This window comes from Anolis carolinensis, chromosome 3 (genome assembly GCF_035594765.1).
Source record: "Anolis carolinensis isolate JA03-04 chromosome 3, rAnoCar3.1.pri, whole genome shotgun sequence".
NCBI classification, from domain to species: domain Eukaryota; kingdom Metazoa; phylum Chordata; class Lepidosauria; order Squamata; family Dactyloidae; genus Anolis; species Anolis carolinensis.
The window spans coordinates 235709078-235733687 of NC_085843.1; the positions used below are offsets into that span (position 1 = coordinate 235709078).

Sequence of the window (24610 nt, forward strand, 5' to 3'; positions counted from 1 at the left end):
TGAGTTGCTTTGAAGCTAGATTCATGTGACTAATAGGTGCAGTCTAATTTGAGATAATTATTTTTGTTTGTGTTCACTCTCCTCTTTCAAAGGAAGAGTTTTTCATATATTGAAGAGACTGAATGGGAATCTGGACCAATTCAGCTGTAATTTTTAATGTTTTCAAAATTGGTCCCCCTATTGAAAGGAATGGGACTTCCCAATCAAATTAGTGTAACATTGGACAGAGTCTCCTATTTTAAAGCATTCCAAGAAGTGCACATGTAAGATATGAAGGTTCATACAGATCAGATGTAAGATCTGTTTATCTGCAATTTCTGCAGTGTTACTAAGGACAAGAATTTAGGGTCCTGATATTAAGTCTGCTCTAGGCAAATTAAATAGATAACCAGTTTTGTCTTCTTGTGTCTTGTGTATGCAGTCATGAGAGTACAACGCTGGGATGGTTTTATTTTTTACTGATGATGATGATGTTTGGAGACTCAGAGCTCCAAGAATACCTCCAAAACATAGAGAGGTAAAAAGGTAAAGGTTTCCCCTGATGTTAAGTCCAGTCATGTCTGACTCTGGGGGTTGGTGCTCATCTCCATTTCTAAGCCAGAGAGCAAATTTAATTTTTTTTTAAAAAAAGCATCCTCAATTTGAAACCATGGTGAATGACACCACTGTTATCTTACAGTAAGTATTTTCCTACACGGTGGGTCAAAATACATCATATAAGGTCAAACTGCCCATGCATCTAGCTCAAACATATCAATAAACGGGCTCTATGTGGGCTGAGACAAAGAATTTTAATATTCACCTGCTAGCTGTGCTTTTTTTTTTTTAACTGAGGTGATTGAATCTGGGCTGTTTTGCATGCAATCCTCTAACACTGAGTAAAGGTTTTATCAAGGTTCATGTCATTAACTATAAATTATTCAGTAGTCCTCACTGACCCTTCCCATGTTTGTGCTGTGTTACTGGGCAATGGCAGCTTTACCGTGTTACCTATGGTTCCACAGTTAATAGTATGAAGTAGTACAAAATAAGAGTTGTGGGCCAATCAATATTACAAAAGAAAACAAAAGCAGAAAATCTCTTCCAAAAATCACTTTTTAAATTGAAGCTCTCAGAAACTTGTGGCCAGCATCACCAGTGGTTCACAAATTATATTGAAAGCTATGTTTTTAAAGAGCCAACATGGAATAGTGATTTGAGCATTGGACTGCAGCTCTGGAGACCAGGGTTGACACCTCTGCTTGATCATGAAATCTATTGGGTGATCTGGGGCAAGTTAAACACTCTGCCTCAGAGGAAGGCAATAACAAAGCTGTTCTGAATGGAGCTTGCCAAGAAAGCCCAGTGATAGGTTCGCAAACATTTCCCCAAATCTCAGTCAAAGAGAAGTCTAATGTTTAAATCCAATGTTACTGTGCTCTCTGGAGGTTGGCTTTTCCTGGAGTTGGACTTTTAACATCAACTCTGGGTCATGTTTGGGAACCACTGGTTTGGAGAGTAATTCCCAAACACTGATCCTCCAAGTGCTCAACTCACAGCAGCCATGGCCACTTTGGTCAATGAGAACTGAAGTCCAAAATACCTGAAGGACCAGACTTTGGGAATAATTGGTTAAGAAGAATCTTCACCTGTTCACAGGTACAGTTCTAGATCAGTGGTTTTACACACTGATTGTAAGTTGCCATTTTATATTTTCAGCAGTGCTGTGGAGTGAAGCATTGGGAGTATGGGGGGCACTGAGGAATATATAACTGCAGTTTTGCACAACTGGCCTTCTGAATTGTCAGTATGCTGAGTCCCTAAGAAGTACTTGGGGCTGCTGACATCAGATCTGCATATTCTTTATAAAATAATAATAACAACAACAACAACAACAACTTTATTCTTGTATCTCACCCCATCTCCCCAGGGGGACTCGGGGCAGCTTACATGGGGACCAAGCCCAGCAATAGACGATAAAATACAACATAAAATACATTCCAAATTACAACAAATTAATACATCAGAACTATAAAATCACAACATCACACAATAAAAGTGTAACCAGTAGCCAAGGGTGACATAGTAACACTTCACTCTTGAGGCAGAGGAATAAAATTATAGTTGTGCAATATATTACGAGTACTAATAGCATAGGCCAGTGATAAAGTGCAGATGCTAGATATAGGTGGGGGAAGGGACTCAGCCAATTGTTCATCTTAATCAAAGGAGGCTTGACAAAACCAGACATTCAAATCTTTTCGGAATGAGGCCAGGGTAGGAGCTGATCTGATTTCTCTCGGAAGAGAGTTGTTTTCCCACTGTGTACATGGAAATATTTATCGATACAGGTTGTTATACAACTGAAGTTCCATTTAGATTGCTGCACCCAGACTGAAAATACCTGGGAACAAGTAGGGCTCCCATATGTTTGTAAGAAAACAGATGGTGTTGCTTTGAAGAGGTACAAATATGCATTGATTTAAATAATTAATTGATTGAATTTATAACCTGCCTTTCTCCTAAGATGGGATTCATGAGATTCTAGATGCAAGATGTTTGTTTTGATACGCAGCATAAGTCAACAAACCAACCGAAGTTTTTGTTCTTGCCTGTTGCTTATAAACCAGGAGGCTAACCAACCCAGCCAGATCCCATCAGAAAAGAGGTCAGGTGAAAAAAATGGTCTCCATTGCAGAAAGAGGTCAACTCAGATGTCATTGCCTCCATACTCATTCTCAAATATAGAGAACAAAGCCTGGCTGCTTCCCTTTCATATTCAGAAAGGGAAAGCAAAAGAGCATTCCCAGAGGAGGAGACACAGATCCCTATACAAACGTTTCAGCTTTGACGACACATGGATGGAGAAGAACCGGAAAAGGAAGCTTGTGAAAGAGACGCATTCAGGCAGAGGGAATGAACTGAGTAACCTCCCAGAGGATCTGTTAAAAGTAAGAAGCCAAAGATACTCTTGCGTCCTCTCTCTGGCTGCATCTCTCTACCATCATCTTCTTCCTTCAAGCTATTCCTTTAACCAGTTCTGCTTTTTTCTTTATTTCTAACACTGGATAGCATTCACATGTGCATTAAGATTCATCTGTGCAATGGATATTTTGTCTTGAAAAAGAGATTTTCTCAGTTGTATCTCTTCCCTTTTGTGTTGTCTATTCTTATGATGGGATGGGTTTAAAAGTTTATATATGCTACATTAGGCATCACTCCTATCATTCACTAACTACCACAGCCATTGGCCATACTATCTAGGGATTGTGGAAACTGTAGTCCATCATATGCAATGAGCACCAGGTTGAGAAAGGATGTAGTAAGCAATATATATTGTTGAACATTTTCATTAGAAACCCTATTACTGTGACTTACAGAGGTATTCGCCCCTGCTTGGATTTTTCCACATTAGGTTGAGTTACAATTTGGAACTGAAATAGATTTAACTGGTGCATTTATGTATTTGACATACCCAAGATACATAATAAAATGTTTTAGTTTACTTAGCTTCAGTGTCATGCTAAAAATACCACATCTTCACAAGTTTTATGCATTTTGTGTATATCACATAGTATCGTTGCCAGTAAGTCTATTTGAATTCCAGGTTATAACACAACAAAATATGAGAAAGTGAAAATATTTTGATCAATGCATCAAGGTACTCCGAATCTCTCGGATTTCCATAAAGTTTTTGTACTAGGTGCCCTCTTTTTTCCTTTGTGATCATGCATGTCAGTGCTTCCGACACATTTAGAATTCCTTGCATGTTTCATTAATAACACTGTTCTTTGAAATCTCAGTATTCTTTCTCTATAACTATCTAGGAGCCTATTCTCATAACCAGTCTGAGATTTCTTTTGAGTGCAAAACAAGATTTTTGATGGGTAAAGGCTTTTTTTTTTTAAGTCAAACTTCAGGGTTTAGAAATGTTACTTTTTGGACTACAAAAAGTAATGTTTGCTGGCTCTGTCCAAGCTACGTGTCTCCATAATTCATTATGAACCCCTTTTTTTTGGGTATAGATTAAAATGAGACCATCGAGTACTTCATCCATGCCCTTTGATGCCCTGCCTCTGAAGCTGCATCTCTATTCCCAAAGTACACCAACAGGATTGGACTGTGTGGGTTTGAGACGACGCATCTCCTTTCCTGGTATGAGCTTTAATTGACACCCGTTTTTTAGCTGTTATGTTATAATTGCACTGTATTTCGCATCAGTTTGAATACTCTGGCTATGTCATTTTCACTCTCTGTTGGATATGTCTTTGCATGCTGAGCTTTCCTAAAGTAATTTCTTTGAATGGGTTATTACTGTTGACAATTTTGCTCTGTGGAAAATTGTGATGTAGGAAATGACTTCCTCAATTGCTTCTATAGTATGGATATATGATGAAATATCTCAGTAGAGATTTTATGTTGATATGACTTGGCTGTGTCCCTTCTTAAAAGAAGCTATAAGCATCATTTTGAAAATAAAAAATGAAAGACGATGATAGGTAATAGAGAGACTCAAAATCACTGGAAATTACTAGGTTTTCATGAGTTCTTGAGCCTAGTCTTTCCAGCTGTTTAATATTTCAAAGAATAGTTAGAAATGTATACGAAAGAAAATGGACAGAGTGTGTCTCCTTGCTCTCCATGTTCTTCCTGGGTATTAGTTCTTTTATATGGTGTTTTGAGGAAGGGAGCCAGTCTACTAGATTTGTAAGAATAGCCACATATGTATGGCATGTTGTTGGAATGGTGAAAAATCATGCAACTTCATTCTATTTATTTATTTATTGTATCAGAAGCGAATTGAGGGTACTTTAGAAACACAGTTTAAAACTTGACATTATGCTAAATGTCCTTTGACTAGTAGCTGGCCACTTGGAGTGTGGTGTCGCTATAAGGTCCTCCATTGTGCATGTGGCAGGACTCAGGCTGCATTGTAATAGGTGGTCTGTGGTTTGCTCTTCTCCATACTCACATGTTGTGGACTCCACTTTGTGGCCCCATTTCTTAAGATTGGTTCTGCATCTCGTGGTGCCAGAGCGCAGTCTGTTCAGCGCCTTCCAAGTCGCCCAATCTTCTGTGTGCCCAGGAGGGAGTTTCTCATCTGGTCTCAGCCACTGATTGAAGTTCGGGGTTCTAGCCTACCACTTCTGAACTCTTACTTTGTCAGAACTTTTTCTGAATTGTTGTCTTACATTGGAAATACAGCTTCAGGAAAATAACATGTTAACAGGTGCTGCTGGTAACTTGTTACATCCAAGCACTGGTCTGATATTGGTAGGGGAGAAAGAACTGAAATATATTTAAGAGAATAAAATGATATATGAAGATTGGCCAATAGATGGTGCCCCAGGGTTTAGAAAGCTTTAAAATGGAGATTTCTTTGAAAACCAGCCCTTTAAAGGTCTAACATGCATAGTATTTGGTCCTGCCTAGTTCTTTTGCATGTAACTGTGTGTTTCTGGTAATATGTTTCCTTCGTTATATTTCAACTTGTATATTCAACCCTTTTGTAATATCATCAGCCACACACAAGGTGAGTCAAGACTTTTTGTAGCCTCTGGTTTTGGATATGCCTTGATCTGGGTTCCTATTAAATGCCCGAACATCCTAGACCTGTCATTTTTTCCATTTCAGAAAGGACCTGTGTGCTATAGCATATCTTAGATCTTATTGTTATCTGTTGTGCCTGAAACTGTATTTCTTGGCTATCATGTACTCTGCCGCCTGAATCTTAGAGTAACTTCAAACATATTCATATAAAAAACTGAATATTTGGGGCTGTATTTTGAAATCTATAATAAATAAACTACAATACTTTCTATGATTCTATCTTAACTGTAAGAACTGTTGGAGGCTTCTTTTTTGGAGGAGGCTTCTTTTTTGGAGGCTTTTAAGCAGAGGCTGGATGGGCCATCTGTTGGGGGTGTTCTGAATGTGATTTTCCTGCTTCTTGGATGGCCCATGAGGTCTCTTCCAGCTCTATGATTCATGATATTACTGTAACTGTGTTGGAACCCATCACAAACTTAAGGACATTGGAAGAGGATACTCCAGCTAAGCATGAGAATGACACATGCTTGAAACCAAACTGCATCAATTGACAGATTTCTCTGAGATGGATGTCTTAATGAGTTTTTTTAAAGGGAGAAAAGAAGCTTTTGTTTTCAGTGATAAACTTTGAAATGTTATTGGCATGTGTAGTTTGTCAGCTTTCTCTCCTTCATTATACGAGTGTCCTTCACTGCATATCTGCTTTATCTCTATCCTTGCATTCTTGGTTAGGTCTCAGCTAAAATATTATGTCTGGTGTGAGTGGAAACATTTTGTAAAGGACACAGACTTGGCAGGAACAGAATTCAGTGAAGAGTACCAAAAAAGTGGGCACCATTTAACATAATGAGATTTGTTAACCATGCACTGAATTAGGCTATAACTGACTGACTACAAAAAGAATTGATGTAATGCAATGGAAGGCTGGGCTAGAAGTTATAACAGGAAAGGCAAAGCCATGGAAACCGTTTCGGGTTTTCAGAGATCCATGTGATGGTATTATTAATTTTTGTATTTACTTCAAATGATGTATAGCTCGCTCTATAAAAAAGAGCTAGTCAAATGTATTTCATCGAATATGTTATCCGCCATGCTACCAGTCATTAAAACAGCAACAAAAACAGGAAGCAAAATTAAAACTAATTAAAACATTATACAATATCAGAGATTAAAAATATGATGCGTTCATTTCAAGAACAAGGTTTCAAAACAGTTGAAGAAAAACTGCTGGCAAAATGTTGAATTGATGGAGCGAGTTAATCACCAGATGGGGTCTATCAATGTCGACAAGGCATGGGGCCATGATACATTAGTCACCAGCAGACTCTCTGAGCGAAGGCACTCAGCCTTGAAGAGGTCAGGAAAGTTCCTGTCTCGGTAATAAATTACCTCTGCTCCTGTTCACTAGTATTTGAGAAACTTTGTGGGGGAGATGGAGGGAATTTCTTCCAGCATGCTGCAATATGACAACATTGTGTGATCAAGTCATGGAAGAGTGCACCAATGATTTCTGAAGCTCTACAAATGAAAGTCACTTCTTGAGAAAAAGCAATGTAGGAAGGGAAGTCTACTTTGCAGTTGGCTGGCATTGTAAACTACCTTTCCATGCTGACAGGATGTGGTACATATGTATCTTCATAGCAAAGTTGCAAGTTGAAAGAAAGCTGATATGTGATTATGTCAGCAATGGAAAAGTTCACAATGTGAAAAACTGCAACCTTTTTCAAAGGGAGCTAATTCAAAGCAACTTTTTTGGCTCCCTATACTGCATAACCCTTCAAATGTCAGAATGAAGGACATCAGAAGGCAGGATCCCACTGTGAAAAATTGCTGCTTCTCTGTAGCAGCTGTTTCCCCAGATGATCTAGGCCTTCAAAGACCGTCCTCTGGATGTACGTCTTCAAAACGATCTGTTTGTTAGCTGTGCACAATCTGGACACAAATTAAGACTAATTGAAAGCATTCCTATTTAGTCAGGAGCTACCTTTAAGGAATTATATGTAAATATTTTCTTCAAACCATTAATGAAGTAGCAAACAGACTAACAGCCCAACTCAATTGAATTTGTGAGAAGGAACAACTGAAGCTCCCCCCCCCCCTTCCCACCTTGGTAAGACTGATTTGAGGGGCTCAGTACTATTGTTCAGCAGCACTACGACGTCTGAGTTTTCTTTTTCAAATTATAGGTCTTTTTCAAATTATAGGTTTGGTTTTGATTTGTCTCAGATGGTTTGGCTAATATATATACCAGTCCTATATCCATATGCTATGGGAAACTATGATTAATTAGCCTACCCATTTTAATTAGCCTATCAGGTTTGCATATGTATTTACTTAAAGCGCTGAAAGGTGTTTTTCCCAAACTGAGCAATTATTAACAAAGTCAACATTTAATCTGGATGGTTGAACTGACTGCAAGTGTTCTGTGTATTATTTTTCTAAATGCATATGACAGTAGGCTGCCTCAATTTCCAGGTTCCTGCAATATCCTTTTTTCATATTCATATTATACATGCCTGCATAAATAACAACATTCTGACACATTCTACATTCCATACCAGTGACACTGTTTATTGTATATTTACTTTTAAAATGTGCAGTGAGTCTTCTGTATCCACAGACTCCAATTATGTGGATTCAATCAACTGCAGATAAAAAATGATGATGATGATGATAATTTTAAAAATCTAGCACTTGCAATGATAGAATAGCATGTTGTACAGTGCAAAGAATGAGCTCACTAGTTTTATTTGTATGGAGGAGGCCGTTCCTGGACGTGTTGAGAGTTTTAAAAGTCAAAACTGCCACAACCATTAAATTGGGAAAAATATCACAGAGTATAAAGCTATCGGTAGCTTCTAATGATGACATATGATTATGTTATTCCCAGTTACTAAGCAGTATATGTTGGAAGATGCATCTGTTAGACCTTTTGCCTATTCCAGCAGAACTCTTCTTACATCTCACATAAGAGAATGATACCTTATAAAATCCACTCACCAATCTGGCAGATGCGTTTTGACCATATTTCCCAATAATTTCAAAGGCATCCTCAAATGTGTAGCCTAATTTGGATGTGGCAAAGATATGCTTGGTCTGATTTATTCAAGAAATGGATGAAGCTTCCACATCAGGTGAACCTGGTAAAGGGGAAAGGTACTTCATCTTCAGCATCACAACTGGTATCTGGCTAGAAGCATGCAAAGCCCACAAGGAACCCCAGTATGCCAACTTGAAGAATTGGGTGTCTTCAGCACACTGACTATGACCCATTTATAATTTTAAATGGAGCTCACCCATGTAGATACAAAATATTTCAAAATGCAGGCAATGGTATGGAGTAGCAGTTTTCAGATGCCTTCTTTTGGTATCAGTCTTCCAGACATAGCCAGTCACACGTTGATATATTTCTCCTCAAGGAACTCCACCCAAATATGAAGGGGATGAAAGAACAAGGTCACATTTCCTATTGTTACCTAGTATTGTATGTGTCCATCAGGTTTGATTGAGTCAGATTCAGTTCCTAACCTGGAACGGAAGACAGAATTAAAACATTTAAATTATCTAGACTGAATATGCACATACGCCTACACATAATCCATATTTTACCTCTTTACAGTTGTACACACTCAGCTTTTGGTATGTTGTTTATTTGTTCAATTGCTTCTGACTCTTTGTGACCTCAGGGACCAGCCCATGCCAGCGTTCCCTGTCGGCTGTCACCACCCCAGCTCCTTCAAGGTCAAGCCAGTCACTTCAAGGATACCACCCATCCATCTTGCCCTTGGTCGGCCCCTCTTCCTTTTTCCTTCCATTTTCCTCGGCATCATTCTCTTCTCTAAGTTTTCCTGTCTTCTCATGATGTGGCCAAAGTACTTCATCTTCGCCTCTAACATCCTTCCCTCCAGTGAGCAGTTGGGCATTATTTCCTGGAGTATGTGCTGGTTGGATCTTCTTGCGGTCCAAGGCACTCTCAGAATTTCCCTCCAACACCACATTTCAAAAGTGTCTATCTTCCTTTGCTCAGCCTTCCTTATGGTCCAGCTCTCACATCCATAGTGGCAGTGGAACTCTCTCCCACGGGCCGTGGTGGAGGCTCCTTCTTTGGAAGCTTTTAAACAGAGGCTGGATGGCCATCTGTCGGGGGTGCTTTGAATGCGATTTCTTGCTTCTTGGCAGGGGGTTGGACTGGATGGCTCATGAGGTCTCATCCAACGCTATGATTCTATGATAGGTTACTACAGGAAATACCATTGCTTACACTATGCGGACCTTCATTGCCGGTATGATGTCTTTACTTTTCAGTCAGCTTCTGGTATGCTTTTACACATCACAGAAATGTATGCTTTATGTGCATATGCAAATACGTGAGTTTGCTTTGTTTTATTCATCTATGTGTAGAGAGTTTTTGCAAAACTGTGTTTATCATAGAGTCAAGACGATAAAATGCCACATGAGAGATATCAACAGATCATGGTAATATTGCCTACAATATGAAAAAACAAACAAATAAAGCAAACATATGGATATGCTTCACCTTCCTCACCCTGTGCCCTGGTTATTTTGCTACTACAACCATTTCCTTCACTCTTCACTATTTTTCCTCCATCTCTTTGCTCTGATGTTGTGTTTGACAGTGGATTTATATACATTTCATGCACTGGATCCAACTCACATGTCCCAGTCCATGACGCTTGCCATGGCAACTATAAGTATGTTTTGCAGAAGACATACCTAAAAACAAACAAACACACACTACTTCTGCTCCTTTTCTACAGTTACTCTTTTCTACAACTGAGGAGCAGAATATGTTTTCCTCCTTTCAGGCTGTTTCCCCTTTGGTGTCTGGGTCAAAGCAGACTGTCTAAGAATTCTAGGAAATGTCTGGCCATTCCCTTTTGGGATTTCATACCTTGTAAGTCTTGTTTTCACTCTGAAATCCAGTTATTCTTTAAATAAGCTTGAATTTTGGCATTGGTTTCCTGTTGTTTGTACAGTAGACCCTTGGTATTTGCTATAGTTTGGTTGCAGGAACCCCCATGGATGCTCAAGTCCCATATATACAATGGCATAATAAAATGGCATTCCTTGAATAAAATGGTGAACAACTCAAACAAATGTCAGAGAGAGCCTGAGGGTCTGTGAAATGGTGGGTGATTATAGTAGGATATGTCTATAGGGCTGGTCTGTGGAGCGCTTGGCTGTGTTGCAGCTGGTTAGTAGCCACCTGCAATAAATCATTACTGACTGAGAGGTAATGAGATCGAAGCCTGGGTCCAGTTAAACCCCGACCACAAATAGCCTAGCTCGCTGTTTACCTAAGCAGCCTGAAAGACAGCTGCATCTGTCAAGTAGGAAATTTAGGTACGCTTTATGCGGGAGGCTAATTTAACTAATTTACAACACTATAAAACTGCCAGCAGTGTGTGGAAAAGAATGCGGAAATAATACTTTCAAGGACTCGGTGTCACAAGTAGAAGGTGAAGCGGCAGCTCCCCTTGTGGGCCAGAATTGAGCATACCCTCATGAAGCCAGAAGCTGGAAAATGTTAAATTGCCTCTGTGTGTGTCTATATGTCATATGTCTAATGGCACTGAATGTTTGCCATGTATATGTGCATTGTAATCCGCCTTGAGTCCCCTTCGGGCTTGGAAGGGCAGAATATAAATACTGTAAGTAAGTAAGTAAATAAATGTCAGTGTAGTGCTTGGCATGTGAAAAAATTAAGATTTTTTTTTTTTTTTGGAATATTTTCAGACCATGTTTGGTTGAGTCTTCAGATACAGAACCAGTGGATAGGGAGGGATGGCTGTAGTACTAACCACAATCTGCATGCCTTTTCAACCTCTTTTTCTCTCTCTCTCCCTTAAGGTGTAATTCAGGTGCGATGTGGCCATGGTTTTCCAATGTAGCACCTTTTCTTCCCCAAATTCAGCATCCCCTCCTTTATACTCCTCCCCCAGTGTACACATTTCTCATTGCCTCAATTTATTTAAATTCTTAAAGTTTATTGTATTGTCATAGTGCTAAAGGGATCCAACCCCTCAGCCTGAAGTGGCAATAAAAAAGTGTTTAGAATCAGGAAGGGTATCTGGGGAAAAATAGCAATAAATGTAGCTGTAACTCTTGTCATATCCCATGGTTTACCTAGAAAGCACCTATGACATTCTTTTATTTGTTTATTTGTTTATAGTATTTGTGTATGGCCTCTCTGCCTACAAGAGCTCCCCCAGGGGTAACAATATGCAAGCATCCCCGCAGCGCAACAATACTAAGAATTTGAGATAGCAGCCCAGTCTCAGCAGCAAATAATTTGGCTTTGCCAAACTTTCTGCAGAAATGTGTCTCCTTGGAAAGCAACCATGAACATTGGTGTATTGAGGAAAGACATGGCAAGCCCAGAGACTGTGTTTGTTTGTTTGTTTGTATCTAGTATTAGATATAGTGAAATGTCTGACTCTATTAGCAGATGTTGGGTGGCAAGGTATGGAGAAAAGATGCTGGAGGGCAGGAGTGTGTCTGCCATAGGTTTGCTGTGGGCTTTGTAAACCAGCCTATTGTCCTCTGATATGATGCTGATGACCTCTGTAGGTTGATGTAATATTCAGTCGCTGGTCTGGTCATGTTTTGTACACAGAATGGGAGAGAAGCAGAATTTTGTTCTTTGCCTCAGGCAGCAAAATGTCACGAGTTGGCCCTTCCTTTTTCCCAGCAGCTGTGATGTTCATAAGCAACAAAAATGAGCAGTTGAAATAATATCCTTCATGTGGAATAATTAGCATTTAAAATACTGGATGCTAACTTTTAAGTCACACTTTTGTTTTAAGTTGAATCTTAAAAGCAAAGGCTATTTGCAATTTAATTAGCTGTATTAATTTACTTTATCTGTATTCCTGCCCTTAGAGTACAATATTGGATCTGCTTTGCTTGCCTCCCTCCCCCACTGAACATTTGAGCTTGGGAAAGAAATGGTATACATTGAAATAGTGAGATTTCCCCCTCCCTACTTGGTAGTTCTGGCCAAGGAAAGGTATCACTATCCTGTTTCTCCTCTTTTTATGGGACCCAGCTCAATTTAAATCACACAAACATGCTCAACTGACATCAAAAGGATTTGTGTTATAGATTGAAGAATATGGTTATTGATGTTGTGTCCGCATCTTGCTAAGTGTGAATTAAATTAGGAAGGGTTAATATAACAGAGTCTAAGTGTGGTTGCTGTTTGGCACTGCACTGTTGTCGATAATACTGATTTGATTATCTTATTATTGTGTCGTGTTAATTATGTTTCTTGTGGAAGATCTAATTCAAGATAACATTACCTTTTATACTCAAATAAACCCACACCTTTCTAAGAAAGTCTCAGTGTTATCTCCAAATCACTTTGTTTTATCAGCCCTGGTGGTGCAATGGATTAAACCCTTGTGCTGGCAGGACTGCTGACTGAAAGATCCGCAGTTCAAATCTGGGGAATGGGGTGAGCTCCAGCTCCCATACAGGGACATGAGAGAAGACTACCACAGAAACATCCAGGCGTCCCCTGGGCAATGTCCTTGCAGTCAGCCAATTCTCTCACATCAGAAGTGACTTGGAGTTTCTCAAGTCGCTCACACATGTGTGTGTGTGTGTGCATGCACACACACACACATGCACACACACAAATCAGAAAACAAAAATTCAGGATAGATTGATCTATGTTTAAGTCAGATCTACTGGAGGCTTTTGTATTTGCTATCAGAATGACATCATTCTGTTTTCTTTACTATCAAAAGTAAAGAAAGAAAATATCTGACTGAAATAAATCATATAATGCTGAAAGGAAAGGGTGTCTCTTTAGAAAAGTTCAGTTCTGCTGCTGGAGCTAAAGAAGCTGACAATTCGGTATCATCCCTCTCTGGGCCCCACAGGAGAAGCTGTTGCTTGCTCCTCTTGGAAATACTTCCAGGGTTTCCTTACATGAAGGGAGTCCATATTTAAAATCTGAATTCCCTCCTTGCAGTGGAATGCAATTTTACACATCCTTTATTCCATTGCAAATGGAAAATTATAAAACAGCAGCAAGGGTATTTAATTTTTTTAAAAAAGTTTTAAACAAAAGCATCTCTAAACCTGGCATCTGTTGCAAAGTTATTTTTCTCAGATATGACAATTAGTCATATCACTCAGGAAGATGTCATCCCAGCCTTCTATTTTTTAAAAAGATGTATCTATTGTAGATTGGCAAACAACAGAAAATATGTATCCCTTGGGAATCTAACAAATGAAGGAGCCCTCGATGGCGTAGTGGATTAAAGCCTTGTGACTTGAAGGTTGGGTTGCTGATCTGCAAGCTGCCAGGTTCAAATCCCACCTGGGGAGAGCGCAGATGAGCTCCCTCTATCAGCTCCAGCTCCATGTGGGGACATGAGAGAAGCCTCCCACAAGGATGGTAAAAACATCAAAACATCCGGGCGTCCCCTGGGCAACGTCCTTGCAGATGGCCAATTCTCTCACACCAGAAGTGACTTGCAGTTTCACAAGTCGCTCCTGACACGGAAAAAAAAAAATCTAACTTCATAGCTTCCAAATATTTTCTAGCAGAACTCCAGTGATTTTAATAGCTTCCCCAGTTCAATGCTAAATTTATTCCCAATGACATAGAATTTCAGTGATTGCAAAGTGTCACTCTTGCACGTATTGCCAGTGGTACAATTGCTTCAAGTAGTAAAACATATCTTGGGCAATGTCTCAGGTTTCTTCCGGTCTTTAGTATAGACATCAAAGGCTGCTGAAGACAGCAAAGCTTGCAGCAGGTTTCTGTTCTCTTGTCTGCTGGCGCCACTCTGTGTGGAGTCCTTTCACAGGAAGATGATCTCAGGTACTGAGAAACTCTAAAACACGAATCAAGGAATATGAAAGGCACTGCAGACTAACTCAACCAGAGAAGTCAACCATAGCAGAGCACTTGATGAACCAACCTGGACACAGCAGATTATTTGAGAACACAGAAATGCTGAACCATTCTAACAACTGCCGTGTCAGACTACACAGAGAAGCCATTGAAATCCACTAGCATGTGGACCATTTCAACAGAAAAGAAGAAACCATGAAAATGAACAAAATCTGGTTGCCAGTATCTAAATACTCTAAAATCAGGACAGTAAATAAAGAACAACACTCAGAAGACAGGGGAATTCCAGACAAGAAACAGGGCCAGTTAACATCTCCCAACAAAGGATTCCCCCAGGCAGGAAACAGCTAGGCTTTGAAGCTGCCAGGCTATTCAGTGCTAATCAAGCTGGCCAGTTGCTACTTTCACACCTTTCTCAGGCAGACAAGATTTTTTTTCTCCCACTCTGGACAGATACATATATTTCCCTTGCCTAGTTTCCAATGTACCTCACAACTTCTGAGGATGCCTGCCATAGATGTGGGCAAAATGCTTCGGGAACATAGCCATGCAGCCTGGAAAACTCACAGCAACCCAGTGATTCCGGCCATGAAAGCCTAAAATATCTTGAACCTTTTTAGGTGTCCAGTGATGACATCAAAACATCAACTGTGGGTAGGACATTTGGGGATGAAACACTGCGTAACTTTTCAAACATACATTTGGGGGAAACAATCTTCATTATGGGGTTTAAATTGAAAATAAGATGCCACCAGGTCATCTTCAGTGATCTTGTTTACTATGGTGTGCCAACTCCTAGTTTATTTGTATTTTCCCATTTAGAGTTGATAGTCTAGGACAGTGGGTCTCAACCTGGGGTTTTTGGCCTTCAACTCCCAGAAATCCTGGGAGTTTCTGGGAGTTATAGGCCAAAAACATCTGGGGACCCCAGATTGAGAACCACTGGTCTAAGGTCTTTATCAAATAATTTTCATTGTTGTAGCATTGGCCAGCTCTAGACATCATTAGGAAAGTGTGGGCGTGTGCATCTTCTGCATCTTTGCTTGGAAATAACTCATATTCTCTTCAGTGGGCATACTCATAGACAGGCATATATGCATACAGTTTTAAACAGTAATGGAAAAGCAGTTAGGGTAGTTGGAGGCCTTTTTCTGTCCACCAATCTTTGTGGAAATGCTGGAGACTTTTCTATGGCGATGACCTTTTCACCCACAAATCTGTCACTTTGGAACTGAAGCTGTTCATCCGTGGTTTGCTTCATGCCTTGGAAGGTAAGCTGCTTTCATCAAACTGTGGCTGAGGCTCTTTTCAGCAGCTACAGTAGGAGCCCCCCTGATGGACCCCTATGATGTCAGGTTGAATCGTGCAGGCGACTGGCAACTCAGAGGAGAGGAATCCCACTCTGCTCTCAGACAGCAGGACTTGCTGGTGCCTCTGCTCTGGGAGAAGCCACACGGGTGCCACTCGGTCCCCTTCTCACCCCCAGAGCAGCAGAGCCTCCCGGCTCTCCTTCCCACTGCGCCCATGAGGACCCAGCAGTGCTCCAGCTGTGAGTCTGGGGGTGCACACAGCGGAGAGAACTGCAGCAGTAGTGGCAGCTCTGGGCTGTCCCCAGGATCAGATTCGGATAGCAGCGGCGTGGTGTGCGGTGGCGGAGGAGGTGGCATGAGAGGGGTCCTCTCCAGGTACTGGAGCTTGGAGAGTCTTCATTCCACTTCTGGTAAGGACAACTAAAATTGTCCCTTTGTGATCTTGCACTGACCTTGGGAGAGCAAACTAGAAAGGAATGAAGCATTTTGATAAACCAGTGATGGGCAAGGAGGGTCTATTGGGGATGGCTGAATGAACCATTATACCTGTGCGCATGGGACTTAGCATCATGCCCCAGGCTATAGCTGAAGCAAAACCACCTGATCACCACACTTTTGCAGCCAGAGTTCAGCAGCAAGGATTTAAGGGATTTGAACATACTTGCCTTTCCCTCTGCATATCACAATACGCTGATGCACTTATTTATGCTGTGAAAATGTTCTGTGTATTTTGGAATTAAGATTAGCATTGCAGTATTTTATAGCATGATTTGTAGACCTTTCACCTTGTTTTAAAGGATTGATCCTTCTACTTTTTCCACTGTTCCACACCCCCAATGCAGGCTCAATCCTTCCTGCATTTGTCATTCAAGTAAAGCAATACACACAGAGAGGTAAAAGCCATGAACATAACATATTATGGAGAGTTTTCTTTTAAGCAGACCTGTTTTATTGATGAATGCTGGAAGTGTCTTATTATTCGGTTGCTGTGATTTTTCTGGGCTGTATGGCCATGTTCCAGAAGCATTCTCTCCTGATGTTTTGCCCACATCTATGGCAGGCATCCTCAGAGGTTTTTACTGTATATGTAAAAACTAGAGAAGGGAGGTTTATATAGCTGTAAAAGGTCCAGGGTGTCTGTTTTCTTATGATTTTTCAATAACTGAAAAGGATTCCAATTTAAGTTGGTATTGTTTTATCTTTGCTCTGTCTACTAGGCTATGGCTGAAATAAAATTATTGTCTCCCTTTGGTTAGTTTTGCCATGGACCTCCAAACCTAAAGGAATGCATTCACTTATCAGTAAGTTTACTCTGTGTGCTTAACCTGGATATTGTGTTCAAATTAGCTGAATACAACTTGGGAGCCTTGTGAAAGTATTACCTGCTGTTCACGAAAACCTTCTGTTGCTGTTCCAGCTAGAATAGCACTATGTAACATGATTTTTGTTCCTGGTTATAAATGTCATTTCCTAATTGGTTCTATCATAAAAACATGGAAACAGTTAATATACTGCAAAAACTTTGTTTTTGTTGGACATCCTTTAGGACATTTTGATTTAGTTTTTCAATGAATATGTCATCGAGTCTCAAACAATTCAACATAGTTTGTGGCAGCCACAAAAATAAAGTTTATGAAGCATAACAACCACTTTCAAAATAAGGCTACACCTTTAAACAGGAGATAACACTTTCAAACCAGGAACAGGACATTTTTTCAAATTTTGTTGTATAGAGTAATGGATCTTTTGTAATACCAAGTAAAGATGAACTATCCTTAAGGCTGTGTATGGACCAGACAAAATAACATCACTTTATGGAAAGGAGGTACATCACTTAAGAGTGCAGATGTTGGAGAATAGTCATTGGAAGACTTCTGTTCAGAGGCTTTCTGAGTGAGAAACATAGTTTGCGTCCTTATGTTTTTACCTGTGGAACACATCTGTTTAATATTCCAGGCACTCCATTCTCTCCCCTGGTTTCCCACCCTTTTCCCTGGCAGTCAGTCAGCATCCCAAGGGTACCAAGCATGTTTCGGTCCTTTAGGAACTCTTGGGATTTGGGTACCCTCCCCTTGGAAACATAATGAGAATCTTGGCCTGATTACATCCATTTTAATAGTAATTCCCCATATCCCACTGCATGAAAGCTGCTTAGCTTTACAGTATAGTAGTATCCCACTGTGGTTGTTTCCCACTGGGCACCTAATTTCCCACTGATCTGGTAGTCATTCCCCCACCTTGACTCTTGGCATCTACTTAACTTCTTACTACCGCTTGTCCTGTCATGTTGTCTCTGTTTGTCAAGAGGGAAAACTGGGGGCATTTAGGAGTTAGGATTACAACAGAGTTGTTGCCAAACTTGATGAACTTTGACAGAGGGTGACTGGTGTTTGTTATTACAGGCCAAAGACTTCTAAATGAATCCGTTTCCCAATCTATCTTCCTTGTGGCAAACAGAGAGCAATTAAATCTAAAAAGCTCTTAGAAGATAACTCCATATTTATAATATTTGAAATAGTATTACCTGATTTGCTAGCAAGCTTTAGAACAGTAGTTCTCAACCTGGGGTCCCAAGATGCTTTTGGCCTATAGCTCCCAGAAATCCCCGCCAGTTTACCAGCTGTTAGGATTTCTAGGAGTTGAAGGCCAAAAACACCTGTGGACCCAGGTTGAGATCCACTGCTTTAGAATAACCTGATTTGTACATGAGTGCAGAGGGAAACCACTAAAAACAAATTACATTTTCACTCTTTCATTGTGGTTCCGATAAGGAAAGTGGATAAACATGTAAAAAGTTATTTTAATCTATAATTGTAGAAACAATGTTTTTATTTATTTAATTTATATTCTGCCCCTCATAATTAAAGTCATGAATTGCAAATTAAAATGGTATTATAAGTATCTAAAATCATGAATTACAAATGCGTGATTTTTTTACATGCCAAGAGCAAGTTGAGAAACTGCAAGTCGCTTCTGGTGTGAGAGAATTGGCTGTGCAAGGATGCTCAGGGGATGCCTGGATGTTTTTGATGTTTTTAACATCCTAGTGGGAGGCTTTTCTCATGTCCCTGCATGCGGAGCTGGAGCTGACAGAGGGAGCTCATTTGAGCTCTCCCCAGATTCGAACAGGCAACCTTCAGGTCAGCAACCCAATCTTCAAGTCAGCAGCCCTGCTGGCACAAAGGTTTAACCCATTGTGCCACCGGTGGAGTGATAATGTATAATAAAAATCTAGCTAAACAGAAAAAGAGTCCTTGCTCCCCAAAAGCTTGTATAAATAAAGATGTATTCAACTAAGAGCTGAAAGATAAGGGCATAGGAGGGAGAGGGCAATGCAGTCTTCACTAGAAGAGAGTTCTACATCTGGGGTGCCACCATTGAGAAGGTCTTCTCATGTGTAATAGCCCCAGAAGCCATATCACTCTAGAACACCCCAAATAAATTGCCCATGATTGATCATAAAGACTAGACATTCCATTTACTGAAAATGTATATGTAAAAATGTAATCATTTTGAAGTCCTCATAGCTTGGAATTGTTTGAATAAGTTACATCATCAATAATATACTTTAAATTGCTCACATTAATGGCATTATGCGGATTAACCTCCTATGAAACAATACATAATTTTAAGGCATATGTTTCTAATGTGTATGTCCATCATTATGAACATCTGTAAACTCTTTAAACATAGAAACACAGACCTCTGCAACTTTATATCTGGAATCAGTTGAATTATTCTCAAATGTACTTAGCTAGATTAAACTGAGCTGAAAATATGTATTTTGATTACCGTATATACTCGAGTATAAGCTGACCTGAATATAAGCCGAGGCACCTAATTTTTCCACAAAAACTGGGAAAACTTATTGACTTGAGTATAAGACGAGGGTGGGAAATGCAGCAGCTACTGGTAAATTTCAAAAATAAAAATAAAAACAGATAGCAAGAAAACTGCATTAATTGAGGTGATTTTTGAATATTTACATAAAACTGTAATTTAAGATAATAATAAGACTTTAATAAGACTGTAATAAGATAGGACTATCCAACTCTGATTACCTATATGCTTGAGTATAAGCCGACCCGAATATAAGCGAGCCAGAACCCTCACTCGAGTATAAGCCGAGGGGGGCTTTTTCAGTCTTTAAAAAGGGCTGATAACTTGGCTTATACTTGAGTATATATGGTATTCTCTTCCAATTCTATTATTCTAACTGTAAATAATACAAATTCATCTCTCTGATACATTAAGAACAATACTTTGTTAATGTTTTTGGTGAGATACGATTTTTAAAAGTAATACTCACATTAGTAGTTTGTAGTTTTAGCTGCAAACAGGCCCCTAAAGAATATAGAAGGAAAACCAGAAGCTAGAGTGCTCAAGAGTAGCAAAGATCATAAAATAGTAATAACAATGTAGGAAGATGCATACTAGATTAAACCAAAGGCCTACTAACCTAGTTTCTGTTTCTAAAGTGGTTAAACTGTTGCAAATAAGAAACCAACACACAGGTCATTGGCACAATAAGGCATTTGTGTTGTTAGGTTCCATAACTGATATTGGGAGGCATACAGCTATCCAGTTGTGAGATGTAGCTATTGATAACCTTATCCTCAGTGATTTTGAATATTTCCTTTTCAGAGCTCTGTAAGTTGGTGACTACCGTATCTTTTGATTACAATTTCCAAAGTTGATATGCTCTGTCCTTTTATATGTCGTAGTTCTTCCACCATTCTACTTATGTGGATGATCCCAAATTCTTGTATCATGAGAAACTAGACAATTTTCTCCACATGTCTAAATACTGTAATTATATAACCTTTATCGTGCCTCTTTTTAACAAGCTGTTGTTATTGTGTGCCTTCCAACTTCTTGGGGAATCTAATGTGAACCTATTATGGGGTTTTCTTGGCAAGATTAATTCAGAAGGGGGTTGCTTTTGTTTTCCTCAATGACTGGGAAATATATCTTGTCTAAGATCACCCAGTGGAATTCCTGTGCTTGTGAAGGGATTCGAATTCTGGTCTCTAGGGTCCTAATCCAACACCCAAACTATTGCACTGCATTGGTTTTACAACATTGTACATTTATAGAGTTGTGCTAGACCAGGCATGGGCAAACTTCAACCCTCCAGTTGTTTTGGACTTCAACTCCCACAATACCTAACAGCCTACCGGCTGTTAGGAATTGTGGGAGTTGAAGTCCAAAACAACTGGAGGGTTGAAGTTTGACGATGCATGTGCTAGACCCTTTATTAGTTTGGCTTTGTTCCTCCCATCCTCTCTTTCCTTATTCTGTGTCTAAACACGGTGCTTGGGCAACTGAAACAATCACTTTGTAAATACAGTAGAGTCACACTTATCCAGCCTTAACTTATCCAACGTCTGGATTATCCAATGCAGTCTGCCTCCCACCCGGATCCACAGCTGTTTCTCTAGGCAGCAAGGACTGACCTTTTTACGGATTTAACTTCCGACAATGTTGCTATTGTAAGTTCATTTTATGCAATTCTAGCTTTATTTGTAGTCAATGTGTTAGTAGCCAATGTTTTTGTAGTCAGTGTTTTCAATACATTGAGATGTTTTGGTGCTAAATTCCTAAATACAGTAATTACTACATAACGTTACCGTGTATTGAACTGCTTTTTCTGTTGATTTGTTGTAAAACATGATGTTTTGGTGCTTAATTTGTAAAACCATAATGTAATTTGACATTTAAAAAGCTTTTCCTTAATCCCTCCTTATTATCCAACATTTTCACTTATCCAATGTTCTGCCAGCCCGTTTATTATTATTATTATTATTATTATTATTATTATTATTAAACTTTATTTGTACCCCACTAGCATCTCCCGAAGGACTCGATGCGGCTTACAAAGGCCAAGGCCTCAACACACAATGTAGCAATACAAACAAAAAGCACATTAGAACAATTAAAACAGTATAAACCACAAGCAATAACAATACGCTAGAACACAATAGAACTGGGAATAGCATGCAGGATCGGTAAATGTATGTACCATGGAGTGTTGTACATGGAAATATTGGTAGTAACAAGAAATTCTTGATAGGATTCAGTTTGCCTGGTTATGCTTGTTTGTGATGACAACTACTGTACAGTATATAATAAATGTTCAGTTTTTTGTTCAACAATAAATGTGAATTCTTCTTCATGGAAAAATAAGACATCCCCTGAAAATAAGACCTAGCGCATCTTTGGGAGCAAAAATTAATATAAGACACTGTCTTATTTTCAGGGAAACATGGTACAGTAGAGTCTCACTTATCCAACATAAACGGGCTGGCAGAATGTTGGATAAGCGAATATCTTGGATAATAAGGAGGCATTAAGAAAAAGCCTATTAAACATCAAATTATGTCGGAGACTCTACTGTATATTGGTTTTGTATTTCTCTCTTTGAAATATTCTGAAAATGTGGGTTTGTATAAGTGACTGGAATTACTCCCTTCTTTTCCCCTTTAATCATCTACAATAGTTAGTTCTTAATTGCAAGGCTGAATTTTTGTTCTGGGAAGCTGATCGTAAATGGTTTGCCTTCTTCTTGTTTAACCATGTGAGATTTTTCCTTTAAGGAATGTGTAGTTTTACCTTCAAGGTCTTTTTGTCTGGGGATTTACCTAGAGAGTGCTAATGTCTGTAGCATTGTTCATGGACTGTCGTCCGTGATTTAATTGACCTTGTGTCTCTGGGGTCTTGTCTTCAGAGGAAGCTGGAAGAAAAACCCAACAGGGAAAGGATAAAAGCTGCCTTCATCAGTTTTTGAAGAATAAAACTAAACCAGCAGGTACCCCAGCTATATTCCACTGCCACACATTGAATTTCATGCTTGACTTGAGATTTTGCAAGTTAGGAGACATCAGTGGGATTCAGCATTTCCATCATCACAAATTACTCTGATGAATTTCTTAATCTCCTTTTCCTCCATGCATTTTTGTTTGCACCCTCAGGTGAAAAAGCTCACAATAATTTTCTAGACCATTAAAGGATGTTATTAATTCTTGATCTCTCTTTAAAATAACAATGTTCTTTCTGCTGTAATAAACTGGCTTTGATCTCTACATGCAACACCTTATATCAAAGTGCATTGGCTTGTCATGGAGCCATCAATCCTGAAATTGAATGAAATTAAAGGGCAGGATATATCATTGTGGGCTTATCTAGTCATCGGCATTTGAAAGCTAAGCAGCAAGGTTTTTTTCGTGTCAGGAGCAACTTGAGAAACTGCAAGTCGCTTCTGGTGTGAGAGAATTGGCCGTCTGCAAGGACATTGCCCAGGGGACACCTGGATGTTTGATTTTTTACCATCCTGTGGGAGGCTTCTTTCATATACCCGCATGGGGAGCTAGAGCTGACAGACAGGAGCTCACCCTGCTCCCTGAACTCAAACTGCTAACCTTTCAGTCAGCAGTCTTGCCGGCACAAGGGTTTAACCCATTGTACCATCGGAGACTCCAGCAGTAAGGTAATGCTGTAATAATAGTTACATGATGGAAATAGTGCATATATGTACCACCAGCTTCCGATATTCCTAAAGGTTTTCTGTCCTATTTTTAAGTGGTGTAGCAGTAAAATAGAATGAGAACAGAGAAAACATACAATTCTTTAAGTTGCTTCTTTTAAAGAAACCTCTTTCTAGTACACCTGCTACTTGATTGTGACATATTGAGCTGGGTCACATGCTATCAAACCATGGTTTTGTGTTATTCATATTAGCTGAAACAAGCCCAAGAAGAATGACAAACTCACAGATCCACCCTTCATTTATTCTTCTCATAGCCAGAAGAAGGACTTTGCATGTGTCATATGAAGTAGAGCTATAGTCAGTCTCTAAACCAACCAATCAATTAACTGCAGTATTTAAAACTGACTTGTTTAATTAGCTAGAATGCCTCCCTAATTGTGACAGTAACAAGTCTGGATTTTGTGAAAAAGAAAATGCTGTTGAAGTCCTTCTTAGCAGGAAGAGAAGGAAAGGTGTGAGCCCAGATCTTCATTTCATCCCATTCCATTAAATTCATGTATTCGTTCCATTATTCCATGGGGCACTAAATTGTGGTTAAGTGTTACTTGTGGACTATACACTTCTACTGAGGTATGCTTTCATTTGCTTTGAAAATTAGAATTTGGTTGTTTAGGCTGCAAAGGAAAAGACCAGGGACCAATGAAGCAGTATATATAGATGTATACTGCAAGGTCTGGATGTACAGTAGAGTCTCACTTATCCAACATAAACGGGCCGGCAGAACATTGGATAAGCGAAAATGTTGAATAATAAGGAGGGATTAAGGAAAAACCTATTAAATGTCAAATTACATTATGATTTTACAAATTAAGCATCAAACCATCATGTTTTATAACAAGTCTGCCACTTGTTTGGGAGCGTGGCTGCACTTGTGTTGTTGTTGGACTCCTATTTATGCAGATCAAAATCCCATTGGCTTTTTCTCTAATTCACCCTTGGATGGGCAGTGCACAACTTACTATGATGCTACCATGCCATACATCTTATTTTGTTGGGAGCATACTAAGAATGGGTATGTTGTGCTTAAACTCTCTGCACTGTGGCAGTGTGCAAGCACACAGGTATCTGCAGCATGTCAGTATACTGGCTGTAACATAAGCTATTGGCTTGTAGCTGACTTAATGCCAATTAGGGTTAATCGTTGCCTTTGCAAACACAATTTTTGGCTAGGAATGTTGAAACCTACTACTTGAGGGGCCCCTACATCATGGACACTCCAGGCAGTATAACCAAGTATGGCTGAGAAGCAAATGTCAGTGAAATAGAGTAGCACAAATCAATCTGTTGAGGAAGGACTAACAAAAAGGCTTACTTAAGATTTTTTAGTTGTTGCCA

At 39.5% G+C, this 24610-nt stretch overlaps 1 protein-coding gene and 1 long non-coding RNA gene across 2 annotated transcripts in view; one reads left to right on the plus strand and one right to left on the minus strand.

The window, feature by feature from the left end:
• Positions 1-24610, plus strand: part of arhgef4 (Rho guanine nucleotide exchange factor 4) — a 222047-nt gene that overhangs the window by 80314 nt on the left and 117123 nt on the right. The window contains 2 exon segments of the mRNA XM_008106485.3: positions 2610-2930; positions 4005-4134. Coding sequence (XP_008104692.2) covers positions 2610-2930; positions 4005-4134 — 451 coding nt within the window.
• Positions 8076-18465, minus strand: LOC103278227 (uncharacterized). The gene is made up of 2 exons (XR_505898.3): positions 18254-18465; positions 8076-9057 (listed from the first exon to the last, which is right to left on the minus strand). It is a non-coding gene; the product is annotated as an uncharacterized LOC103278227 (long non-coding RNA).